The sequence below is a fragment of the Zingiber officinale genome, chromosome 8A (assembly GCF_018446385.1).
Source record: "Zingiber officinale cultivar Zhangliang chromosome 8A, Zo_v1.1, whole genome shotgun sequence".
Taxonomy (NCBI): domain Eukaryota; kingdom Viridiplantae; phylum Streptophyta; class Magnoliopsida; order Zingiberales; family Zingiberaceae; genus Zingiber; species Zingiber officinale.
In genome coordinates, this window is record NC_056000.1 from 23,661,224 (window position 1) to 23,675,402 (window position 14,179).

General features: G+C 34.8%; 1 protein-coding gene across 3 annotated transcripts in view; it reads right to left on the minus strand.

The window, feature by feature from the left end:
* LOC122007995 (tripeptidyl-peptidase 2-like) overlaps nt 1-14,179 on the minus strand; it is a 65,829-nt gene that overhangs the window by 32,317 nt on the left and 19,333 nt on the right. For all 3 annotated transcript variants that reach the window (XM_042563550.1, XM_042563549.1, XM_042563551.1), the window contains exons 17-19: nt 11,193-11,371; nt 4,732-4,844; nt 4,494-4,664 (exon numbers count right to left, since the gene is read on the minus strand). In XM_042563550.1, coding sequence (XP_042419484.1) covers nt 4,494-4,664; nt 4,732-4,844; nt 11,193-11,371 — 463 coding nt within the window. The remainder of the gene's footprint in view (nt 1-4,493; nt 4,665-4,731; nt 4,845-11,192; nt 11,372-14,179) is intronic.

Here is a 14,179-nt window from a genome sequence, read left to right on the forward strand (position 1 = left end):
TATAATTCTTCATATAATTTCTTTTGGGACTCTATCATAAGCTTTTTCTAAGTCAATGAATACCGTGTGTTGATCTTGTTTTTGCTCCCGATATGTTTAATTAGTTGCCTTCTATTGTCAACCTTCCAAGCATAAATCAAAATTGATTTTTGATCATCGTGGTCTCCTTATCTTTTTTCTATTACTCTTTCTCAAAATTTCATGGTATGACTCATTAGCTTAATACTCATATAGTTTGCACGTCTCCCTTGTTCTTATATAAGAGAACTAGAGTACTTACCCTCCCAAGCCTAAATAAAGAAGGAAGATTGCGTTAAGTTGTCAACCAGCATTAAATGGCTTGCTAAGATGTATACTAATCATAAAAAAATATGTAGTGTATATATAAACAAAGATTTCAAAAATTGTATCTCACCAACAAAGCATATCAAGATAACACAAGGTGGGATCGTGTATAGCGCATATACAACATGGAAAAATATGTGAATAATATGCTGTCATTATTGAGAAATTAAATCATGTTTTTCCTAATTATTTAGAGTTGGCTACATTAAATTTTCTCCCTCCATTGATCTCAATGGCTATATTACTAATATTATTCTTATTCAATCATTTTTAACGAATTGACCGAATCTTCTTTGGTCTCTCTCCACCCCTACATCTTCCACTTTAATACATACAATTGTTCTTACACTAGAATCTATTACTCACTTTAGAACATGTCTATATCATCTCTAACTAACCTGATGGGTATCGAAAAAAAGTGAGTTTTTTATTTTAATTTTTCCAAAATTTTCACACAACCATCTTAGCACTCACATTTCAGTTAAATTAAGCTTTGTGTGAGTTGCTTCTTAACAGTGAAACATATCCTCCAACTAAACCATCTGATGATTTATTAGTCTCGCAAGGTTAAAAAAACAACCTCCAATTTGTTAATTTCAAAAACAAAGTTAAGTTAATTTGGAGTTCGTTTTGGTTGAGAAAACTCTTTAGCTCTCAAAGCTTTTGCAACTATATCTCATAAGAAGCTCAATTCACTGTTTTTTTTATTAACATTTATCATACCACTTTGAACAAAAAGATCACTTTGTTCCCTAATGAATTTTTCACAAAATAAATCAGATATGAACTAATAAAACTAATTCAGTCTTCATTTTCCCCATTTGATTTATTTCTATAGAAATTGAATAGGACTAATTTTTCAGAAAACAAAAAACAGAACCAAATTTCACCTATTTGGCTTGAAGATGGGTTGAATATTACAGCACTTAGGTTTCCTTTCCCTACCAGTGTCTATAGACTTAATGCCGATGGTTCCCAAATCATTAACCCCTCAAGCTATTGAGTGAGAATCATATTAAGTATGCAAACAAAGTAGGTTTCCTTTCCCTCCTTTCCATAGCAGTATTTATAAGTGAGCTTACACACCCTTTGCTTTGCTTCATTTGAATGGTTAGGGTCCTAGTCAAATTAGCACTACTTTTGGTTTCAGATGTTTTGTGACCTTTACTGATGATTTTCAAATGACCTGATATTTTCTAATGAAAGGTAATTCTGAACTTTTCTCTGTTGACATTAACCAAATGTCTCCTAGCCATGACAAGTTCTCTCTATGTTGAACCAAGTGTATTTTCTCCAGTTACTTCCATCTCTAACAAACTATTGTTATTACTCTACTAAGACACATTGTGCCTTTATCTCTCTCCGAATATGACCTTTTCGAGTTAACACCCTTCATTCCCACTACTCCACTATATGAGTGCTCTTGTTTCTATTATATTGTCCTTTACACCACCATCTATAGACCTCCATGTATTCATTGTTGTTGTTGACCCACCACAAGAGGCACCTCCCATACAGGTATATAGTCCACAATCACAAAGAGAAGCCACTCCATCTTAAAACTCTCCTATTCTTGAATCACTAATCATCATCCTTAATCCCCTACTAAATTTGACACTGTATTTCCAAAAGGTACTCATATGTGTTATGCTTCTTATCCACTTTCCCATTTTATATCCTATGAAATTGTCACCCAAATACTCTATCTTAGTGTCTTATTTATCTCTACGGTCAAATCTTAGAAATGTTTCATAATTTTTAAATCCAAGATGGAAAAAAACTATGATCAATGAGATCAATCTTACAATTCTAATTGCTCTTTAGAGTTGGTCTCTCTTTATCTAGGGAAGTCAGTCATTGGATAGTAAATGGGTCTTCTTAGTTAATATTCAACCGACAATATTGTTTGATCACCTCAAAACTCGTCTAGTAGCTAAGGGCTATACTCATGTCGACAGCATTAATTGAATTAATAAATTCTATCGAATGGTCAAGATTCCTTCAGTCTAGTTCTTCCTCTCTCTAGGGTCTATATGAAACAACACAGATTTGTTACTCATGGTAGATTGGTCCCATATGTCAACTTAAGAAGTCAATATATGATAAAAATGATCTCTAGGAACTTAGGGGCCTTTGGTTCTTTCCTAGGAATAGAAATCGGAATAGAAATCATAGTATTGTGGAATGGGAATAGATATGAGCATGGATATCACTCTTAAAAGCAATGTTTAGTTAGTTGAATATTTTCTATCGGAATAAATTAAAATTTCCTTTTTTACCCTTAAAGGAAAATAAGAGAAAAAATTAGATGTGAGAGAAAGTTGAATGTGAAAAAAAAATATGATGGGAGAGAATGATGAGAGAGAAAGTGTGATGGGAAAGAATGAAGAGAGAGAAAGTGCGATGAGAGAAAATGAGGAAAGAGAATGTGATGGGAGAGAGCATGATGATAGAAGATGAAAGAAAATATGATGAGAGAAAAAATATGATGAGAGAGGATGAAGAAAGAGAAAGTGTAATGAGAAAAAATGAGGAGAGAGAGTGTGATGGGAGAGATTGAGGAGAGAAAAAGTATAATAAGAGAGAAAGTGTGATGAGAAAAAATAGAAAAGCGAATGTGATAGGAGAGATTGAGGAGAGAGAAAACATGATGAGAGAAAGTGTGATAAGAAAAAAGGGAGTGTATGATGAGAGAGGAAATATGATGAGAGAAAAAGTGTGATGAGAGAGAAAGTGTAATGACAAAAAAATAGGAAAGAAAATGTGATAAGAGAGATCAAGGAGAGAGAAAATGAGTGATAAAATGAGGAGAGAGAAAATATGATGAGAGAGAACAAGGAGAAAAAGTGATATGAAAGAAAAATTAAATAAATATATTTTGATATTTGATATTAAGGGGAGAAATTTTAGTTTTGGGTCAAGGGTATTTTTGGAATAAGGGAATATTTTGATTGTTGAAAATAGAGTAATGACTCATTGAAGGGGAGAGACATGAGAATGAGTCATTACCCAATAATAAGGATTCATTTCCTTATTTGTATTTACATTCCTATAATCCAAACATCAACAATGGCAATCAATGATTGTTATTCTCATTCCCCACCCTTATTACCCTAAACTAAACGCTCCCTTAATTTGAAACTTTTAGCTCAACTCTCTTTAATATATAACTACGAAGTGGCACAAACAATCAAAAAGATGTACTCTTTTTCGTGGTTTAAAATTTCGTACCGTGCCGAGTGAAACAAGTGGAGCCCGACACCAATACAACGAGCCACCGCAAGATCGCGGCAATCTCCACGGGGTCGCGCAGGCGTTGCAATCCCGCATTAACCTCTGTGGGGTCACAAAGGCTAGCTGAGACCCCACAATCCTGCATTTTTCCCCCTTTTTAAAAAAATATTTTACTTTTTATTTTTTTAATATTTAAATTAAACTTTAAATTTTAATTAAAATATTTTATATTAAAAAAAAACAAAACCAATTGATACGATATAATATAATATGGTACCATAATCGTATCATTCCCGTCGTAAATTGAAACTCTGAAACGGATCAATATTTCAAACCATGCTCTTTTTATTATCTATATCATTATCAATTACAAGTGATAACTCCACTAGATTACACACTTAAAAGATTGTCATCATAAACACTTCTAGACTGAAGACTTTGTGATCTCAAATCCTTCCTTGGTAAAGTGGCTCGCTTAAAGGAAAATGTATATATTTCATAATGCAAGTATATCTCATTTGTTGACCCTGGAAAATATAGAAAAATTTGGCATGCTAGGACCAAATGAGTAGATACCTCTATAGATCTTAATTTTAAATTAGCATTAGCACAGAGAGAGCTATTAATTGACTTTCCCCACAATTACCAAGATATCTCATTTCCAGCACATGTTTACTCAAAATTGAATGGCAAGAAATTAATAATATACAAGCAAAACAATGAATAAACTAAACGGTTTTTTAATCTGCAGCACCAACACATGTTAAAAACTTTCGTTCCAGGTATGTCACCTGACATAGTAAACACATTTGATGCATGCAAGCGTGGATCTGACACCTCAGATCTTTCTATCACACCATTTTAATGATAAGATGCATGCCAAAAAAGAAATAGCTAGTTTCTTCATTGTTTACCTCAAAATCTACAAGAGTAGCTTCATGGCTACCAATTCCACTAGACCAAAACTGAGCAACAGTCAACTCCATTGCAAAACCACCTTTAACAGGAAAAGCAAATGATTTAACTGAAGGAGATGAAAACATCACCACTGACTCCCATTTCCTAGGCCTCTCCAAAGGACATATCTGTGAAGGAGCATATTACATAAAGTGCAAGTTCACAATATCATAATATGTCAGCAAAGCATTGTACCTGAATTGTATCAATGAAAAACCTTCGAGCTGTATCAAATCCTGAAGCTCGCATTGTTGCCTGAACCCATGTAGCTCCAAAAGGCACCTCAATGAACTTTCTTTCAATATGACCTATCATTTTAAGAGTACAACAGAGACAAATGAACCAGAAGAATTGACACTCATTTAAAAACTGCTCATGAGCTCAAAACTAATATAAACTTAACTTACACTAGCAATAAAGAGAATGAAAACTGGTGAACGAGTTGTAAGAGTTGTAAAGAAAAATCTGTTGAGAGAAAATATGGTAACAACGAACTAGTGCTAGAAAATAGGTCAGAAGTGTATGTCATATCAGAAGTCCCAAGGTGTAAATCCAGTGATATACGCCATCCACCGAACTTGTTCAATAAGGCGTCCTCAATAGCATGTCACTCATATTCTCCTAAAAGCCCATTAAACATCATTTATGGCCTTATAATACATGTTTACATGTCTATATTAATTAAAAAGTGCATAAAATTAAAAATTCAAATCACGAAAAAAATACATGCTACACGATCTGACACCTCACCACCAAATTGTCTTGCATTTGAAGAACATCCAGAAGTACTCCAGTTAGGTAATCTCAGCAGAACTAAAGTTGTCTTTCACCTCCTCTAATATTGAATTGTTCCCTGTGCCTTTCAGTGGATTGTCTGCATGGGCAGCAAGCCAAAAAATTAAACCTACTTCCTATATTTGCATGTGCGGCTACCACAGTTTATTTTGGCAGCAAACCTTGTAGGGTACTAGTGGTAAAATTTGAGCAAACTGAAGAAATTGATGATCTTCCTTTTTTCTCATCCTTATAGGAAAAAATTTACATCCTAATAGATATAGAGTATGCATCTACTAAACTAGGAAACTGAATATCTATAATTTAGGAAGACAATCAATTAGTTGATTGTAATATCCTAAATTCAATACTATCAAAAAAAATAAATCTTAATCTTTTCTAAATACAGAAACTAAATCTCCTATTTCTACAGTCACCCTCAAGTTGAGTCCTCAAGCTGAGTTGTATATATTATATAAACCAAGTTTGGAATTCAACTCATCGAAATTGACTCTTGGAAGTGCCTTGGTGAGGACATCAGATTGCTGTCTTGTAGGAATGTAGCTAAGCTGAATGATTCCTATGTTGACCTTTTCAGAGAAAAAATGACAATCAATCTTGATATGTTTCGTTCTATCATGATGCACTAGATTTTTAGCTATATTGATGGCTGCTCAGTAAACATCTTCACCAAGGCTTGAACTTCAATATTAAGTTCCCTTAGCAATCTTTGTAACCACATTCCTTCACATATACCAAGAGCAAGAGCTAAATATTCTGATTCAACACTGCTGCGAGAAACCACAGCCTGTTTCTTGCTTCTCCAAGTGGCAGGATTCCCCCAAACATAGAGTAACCAATAGTTGACCTTATCAGTCTGTTCTCCTGCCCAACTTGCATCTATGTAAATCTCAACTACACGGCTTCCACTCTTTCTAAAGAGTAATCCATGACCATGAGTCATCTTCAAGTATCTCAAAATTCTGGTCACTGCATCTAAATGATCCTCAGTTGGATTATTCATATGTTGGCTGACTACCCTCACTGAATAAGCAATGTCAGGTCGAGTGTGTGATTGGTAAATGAGCTTTCCAATCCGCCTTTGATACCTACCCTTGTCAACTGGCGTGCCTTCTTCACTTCGATTCAATTTCTTTGTAGAATCCATAGGTGTATCACCAAGTTTGAAGCTAAGAAAACCAATTTCATTCAACAAGTCCAGTATATATTTCCTTTGTGATATAACAATACCCTCCTTTGATCGAACCACCTCCATTCCGAGAAAGTATCTCTATGTCCCGAGGTCTTTGATTTCGAATTCGGTTGCCAGCAATTTTTTCAGCCTAAGAATTTACGCTGAATCATCTCCGGTAAGGATGATATCATCCACATAAACTATAAGAATTGTCATTTTCCCTCCTAATTCACCTTTAACAAACAAAGTGTGATATGACTGACACTGTGAATACCTATTGGCTGTCAAAGTCTTAGCAAATCTCTTAAACCATGTGCGAGAAGACTGCTTTAAGCCGTACAATGACTTCTTTAATTTGCACACCAAGTTTCAGTTTGACCTATTTTCTAGTCCAGGAGGCATGATCATATAGACTTCCTCTTCAAGATCTCCATTCAAGAATGTGTTCTTGACATCAAGTTGATATAATGGTCAATCTCAATTACTGCTAAGGACAATAACACTTGAACTGTGTTTAGTTTGGCCATTGATGTGAAGGTCTCTTGATAGTCAATTCCGTAGGATTGAGTGAACCCCTTCGCCACAAGTATTGCCTTGAACCTATCTATACTTCCATCAACTTTATACTTGACGGTAAAAATCCCCTTACACCCAACCGGATTTTTTCCAAGTGGTAATGTTGTCAAGACCCAGGTGTTGTTTTCTAAGGCCCGAACCTCTTCTTTTACAGCTTCCTTCCATTCTGGTCTTATGAGAGACTCCTGAATAGATAGGGGCACATTAACATTGTCCAGATTTGTGACAAATGCCTTGTAAGATGGAGACAACTTTCCATATGGAACATATCTTAGAATTGGATGTTCAGTACATCCACGAATCCCTTTCTATGAGCAATGAGCAAATCTGAATCATCAATTATAGGAGCATGAGTATAATGAGGAGAGGAATACATACCATCGTGAGTGTCAGATATAGTGGGATTTGGTTCTTGTGTTTAAGTGCTGAGTTTGCAAAAGTTCTCCAGTTTGCTTGGTTGTTGTTCTCCTTCTATAGACACAAAGCTCAATGTTATTGGTATCAAGTTGCAATGGATTTTGGGCTTCTGTAGTGACAGAGATGGTTTGAAGAGGTGCAAGGATAGGAGTAGTACTGGAATCTAAAGGAGTAGCACTGGAATCAGGTGTAGTACTTGAATTTAAAGGTCGATCGAATGGAACAAAAAACAATTTGAGTATCCTAAAGTAGATCCCAAATCTGATATTCTTTGGAACTATGCTCCCCCTGAATGTCGGATTTGGGAAAGTAGGATTGACTCTCAAAGAAAGTAACATCCATGGAATTGCATACTTTCCTAGTAATAGGAGAATAACATTTATAACCTTTTTCATGAGAAGAGTACCCTAAAAAGATACACTTGAGTGATTTTGGATCGAGTTTGGTATGATGACTAATGATGAATATGGACGAAAGTGATGCACCCAAAGATCCGCAGAGGTGAAAACAAGAATTTGAGGATGTGTTGTGGTGAGAACATGACAAGGTGTTTGGAATTTTAAAACACAACTTGGCATCTGGTTGATGAGATATGTGGCTGTAAGTATAGCCTCCCTCCAAAAATGTTTAGGAACATTATTAGTGAGCATATTGGCACGGGCAACTTCAAGCAAGTGTCTATTTTTCTGTTCAGCCACTCCGTTTTGTTGTGTAGCTACACAAGAACTTATACGAACAATTCCATGTTTTGACAAGGACAAAGAATGGAGTTGAAATAGTCCTTTGTGTTATCAGTTTTGAGAACTTTGAGGTGATGTAAGGCTTCACACAAGACGAGACAAAAGGGAGAGCTTTCATGATGGGTGAATGCAAGGTTTCACACAAGACAAGATGCCAAATTTGAAATCCCAAGCCGTGTTAGGATTTTGATATTTGACTAAAATGATGTTATTTCAATATCGTGTTGACGTTCTAATGTATAGTGCCAGTGGAAAATAGTTAAGTTCAATGTTTGCCTTCTATCTTAAATACTATGGTTTTGATATTATATTAACATTATCTTGTATAGAGAAAATCTATATATATATATATATATAGTCTCAGTTTTAACATGCCAAAGGGTATCGAGTGCTGACATGAAAATATTCTTTTTGACATAATTAACATAACATAGGAGACATTGTCTTGGTGCTGAGAAGTATTCAATTTCGATAATTTATCAAAGCGATACGTTTCGACTATTTTGCTCAGCATGATAGGAGATTTCAAACCATGCAAGATGCAACAATGAGCTTTCACAATAGGCACAATTGTTTGGCAATGCGAAGCAAGACCTAAACCAAGTCTTCTTCTTTAGCTATCACAAGGCTGCTTCTTCTTTAGCTATTACAATTGACATAAGGATTGACACCGGGCTTGACAAAACACTAGCACATCTCATTTGACTGACGGCCAAAACATCAGCATCGAACAACACTTCTAACCCTTGGCATTAAGCATTGTGTATTAATTCTCATTACCATCCAACTTAGCAATTGTCGAAAAGATTATCAAGTCGTCAATATAAAAATCATGTCAAGCGGTCATGGAGGTTCCCATGGAGAGACATCTTGCTGAAAGAATATTGTAGGACATTCCAAAAACTTTCTCCTTTTTTAATAAGAAATAGGATAATGAGGTTAAACGAAAAGGCATAAATTCAAAACATTGGAAAGAGAGAAATGATAAATGGTCAATACTTAAACAACAGAAGAGTTATTTGGCATGCAATATTTTTTTAGCAAGCAAGATGATAAATGCATCTTGAAAAGAGAGAAGTCTGACATATGGAAGAGAGTAAAAAAACATTTGAAATTTTAATGAACCAATCAACATAATAAAATACTGAGTTTGATCCGGAAAGCATGAGCAGATCCAGAAGGCAGCAAACCTTGAGGTACAATGCTGTGAATGGTAAATCCTGAAGAGCACATCTAAGGTGGTATAGTCTATAAAGTTCGTTGATCCTATAAATAACCAACTGTAGAGGTAGTAGGGCCTGAGAATGGTGGATGCTTGATGTGGTAGTCACTAATGGTTGATTAGAATCTAAAGAGGGTGGTCGACCCTGAGGTAGCAGACCTAGTGCTATGCAGTGCACCTCATATTGTCTTGCAGTACATATACATGATGTGGAACTATTATGGTATTAATTAATCAAACAATTACAAGGTTATATATAACAATATGAAGTTTGCTAGTAATGAGTTCTCACAACATATCAAAATACAATTGTATCATGAGAAATTACAGTTGATAACATTATGGTTTTCAATACAAATGATTAAGGCAAACAATAGTCATGCAGTTCTTCAAGAAACACCAGCAGCACTGTAAGAGATGAAATTATAAAGTCTCATGAAGTTCCTCAATAAATACCAACAGCACCATTAGATGAAATTATATAAAAACTAAGGGATGACCACATAAATAAAGCATTCAATTTGTAAAATATTGATGTGATGGATCTGACGATTTGCCCAACTCAGAAAATATAATGGTATAAATGTAAATATGTTATGAAAATTTACGTGAACACTTTGTGTTCTATTACTAAGGCTATGGCACAATTGTAAGCAAGGTTCGAAAGAGACATGGAAATCATTAAGAGATGAAGAAATTATATACAAGCATAGTGGTTCAATATTGAGAAGATGTGTGTTTATTCAACACTTGATGAAGGCAAACATATTTCCGGAAAGAGGTCAAAATTCATAGGAAAAATGGATGTTAAGAAATTATTCAGCATTGCAGTGAGAGTGACCAATGAAGTCTAAGATCTGCCATTATTAATATACCTACAAAAATATAATAAATGCCTCAGCTAATAAATATATTTTCCTAATACCAAAATGAATCCCATGTATGGACCATTGGTTCTTATAGAATTCTACCATGATTCATCCCATTATTTTTTAATATTTATATTGAATAATGCTTTTAGGACAACTAGTGTTGAAAGTAATTTCTCCACATATTCACACATATCTCTCAGTTAATTAATAAGAGTTGAAAGCAGATTAGCACAATAAAGGTTAGATAAGGAATAAGTTCATGATATGAATGTCACTTTTGTTTGACTTTAGAATCATTCCTCTTCACTACTACTACTGCTCCAACTAATGAATCTTCTCTTTATTTTTATCTTTCAAGAGTTATATCTCCACTCGCTCTGACTGAAAAATGAATTTCACAAGATGAGCCTGCCTCAATTGATGCCATCTATTGGTCCATCTTCTCCTGCTACCTCATTTTAGCGTTCTATCTTCTCCCCATAACCAACAAACAAAATTTTGAAAAAATATCTATATATATGAAAAGAATCTTGTCTCATTGGGCTTTGAACGATATCCGCTGAGATAAACCCAAATTTGGTTGGCATAATAATATCTATTTGTGCTTTAAACTGTATCAATGGATATCAATTAACACTTGAAACCATGAAACTATATTCATGCCGACAAAATATTGACATCGATCTATAACTGCAACAATATATTTCAACCATCCCAATGGATGATAGTTGACATTTGAAATCATGAAACTATACTCAATTAGAAATTAAGAGATGCAACACATAATACTAGATGAATATACATCTATCAGTTTTTTTTTACTTCCAAATGGAATTGTAAATTGGTCATTCTTAAGGTACCTGGACAAAAGGAGACATTTGAAAAGGTAACAATAGGAGGCCTGCCGATTGAAGCAAGAGGTTTTATTATAGTAATGGGAACCCGGAAGAGAGGACCACGCCAAGGAGCTCTACAATCTATGCCATAAACTTCATGATAGTGTAGACCATCGCCAAGACCAACGGGATCCACAACTATGCTGCACAAATACAAAAACAGAGATCATTCATATCATATTCCACTTCTCAAACATAGACTAACTAGAACTTAAACTAGGTGTACAATTCACCTCATAGAACTATTAGCAATCGAGTGTTAGAAGCAGCATGATATAGTGGCAATGCAGCAATGTGTATAATCAATAAAACATTAAAGATAAGAAGAAACTTCTACCTCAAATAATACTTAGTCTTTTCAGTAAGCTCAAGGTTTAAAATCTCGACCCATACCAAGGTTTCAGTCCTAGAACGGAACGATACGGTTTCGGTATTTTTTTTATTTATATATTATGATTATTAGATAAATATATTTATGATGTATAATTTAAAAATAAATTGTATATTAATTTTATATAAGTTCCTCATTATTAAACAATTTAATATTGTTAAAAAAAATAATTAAATATAATTTTCTTTAAAGAAAATTAATCTATCAATGGCTCGAATTAAAATTGATACATAACCTTTATAGTTCTCCAATGTCTAGATTAAATACATAATTATATAAATTAATATAAAATACTATTTTATATATAATAATTATATAAATTAACTATTTATTAAATTAATTAATAATTTAAATAATATATATTTAATCAGAATATAAATTTTATTTATTAGAATTTTTATAAATTTTTTTAGAATTTTTTTAAATAAAATTTAAAACATAAAAAATAATTTCAGAATATTATTTAATAAAATTTATTAATTTTTAAAAATTTTAAATATATTTTTTATATCTTATTAGGATAATTTAATTAGGGTTTATAAAAGTCTCCTTAAAATATCACACTTGGGAATGGGAATTGTTTGATTTATTAAAGTGTAATATTAGTTTTGCGAAGCAACCTCGCTCCCCCTGCCCACGCACCCCCGCACGCCCGCGACGACGCCTCCGGCAACGCCGAAAGCGTCCCGCGATGCTTTCGGCTCCGCCATCGCATCGCAACGCCCCACGGACGCCATCGCCCGCGACGCTGAAAGCACCGCGGACGCTTCCGACAACGCCGGAGGTGTCCGGCGATGCCTCCGTCGGCATCGGAAGCATCCAACGACGCCTTCCTACTGCTCAAGACGCGCCCGCATGATGTGCCAATTTCGCTTGGCCAACAGACAATGCCCATGTCCTCACTGTCGCCGCTGTGATGAACGCAGCAACGCACGAAACAAAGTGGCTCACGGTGCCGGTTTCGTGCGTCAAGCGGAACGGTAAATTTCATCCGTGCCGGGCGGCACGGAACGAAATTTTGATCCATGAGTATGTTTAATAAACTATGATACTAGAACCTAAGAATAAGATTTAACCAATAACACGGTAACAATAACAATGTGAAATCAAAAGAGGTGGCTTTTCACAAGTGTTTCCATGGTCAACTAGGAAAAACTTCTAAAATAATCCATTATCATCTTATCCTCAATCAAGCTCAATGCAAAACTACACTTGAACCAAAGAATAGGATTAACAATAACAAACTAACAATAGAAAGGGATAGCTCGGTGCACGAAACTCCTGTCAATGTGAGGCCCCGAGGAAGGGTCAGACCCCATTGGGTCTATTGTACACAATCTTACCTTGCATTGCAAGAGGTTGTTTCCGCACCGTGACCACAAGATCACACAGTAACAACTTTATCGTTGCGTCAAAGCTCCCCTTCAACAATAACAAACTAACAATATTAATGTTAAATCAAAAAAGGTGACTTTTCACAAGTGTTTCTACTGACAAATAAGAAAACCTTCAAAAATAAACCATTATCTCCATCAATCAGTGCTAATCCAACTGTTTGAGATCAGCCACATCAACTTTATCCTAAATTAAACTCTATGTAAACTATATCGGTGGTAACATTTTAATCACTTATAACATTTTTCTAGAGTTCATCGATAAAATTACAAACTTATTATGTGTTATTAGATTTATTACATTCTTTTAATTTTAAAATATCAAAGCTTATAACAAATCTTTCTATTAATTTCTGTCATGTAGCCATTAAAGTATGGCATGGCGTCTATGTCTGCATTGACTGAATGTAGCATGTTAATTATCAGGTACCTTGGTCGTCTCCCACAGCACCTTCATTGGTCATCAATCCCACAAACGCATGAAACGAGCAATACCCAAATGTTGAGTGCTTATGGCCACTGTGAAGACCATTCCTGCAGAAGCAATAGTTGCCCTAGCACTTCTATCTTTGCCATGTTCTTGCTCTACACACCTAATAGACTTTGTCAACCACAAGTTGTCAGGACATCCTTGAGAATTCAGTAATCCCAAAGCAACCATTAAAACATGTGAGAAGGCTGGTGTGAACCAAGCACACAATGGTGATTACAGTGACCCGTGCTTGAATTCTCTCCTAGAGGATCAATGAAAAATATAAACTTTTCTACCCTACTTTGACATATCACGGTATTCCTCCATTGTATTGTTTAGATACATTGTTTTCATATTTTCAGCCTCCTGATTTTTTCCCCCTTTAAGCATTAACCACATAAGATTTTTTCAAAAATTTGGTTTGTGGTGTGTTTGCTAGATATTCTGAATATTTTTCATGTCATCATGTCAATTCTTGAGATTGCTGAGAAAGCTTTCTAATTTCATGCATATGTTTGATGTGAATACCAGAACATAAAGCACAAATGTAGACAGAGGCTTTTGAGCTATACTTTGGGGCATAGAGAAAGCTCTAAGGATTGACCAGGCCACTCACGGAACCACTTTGGATGACTGCTTTGTGTTTGTATCTTTCATTTGTATAACAAAGACCAATTCTGCCTAAGGCCACAAA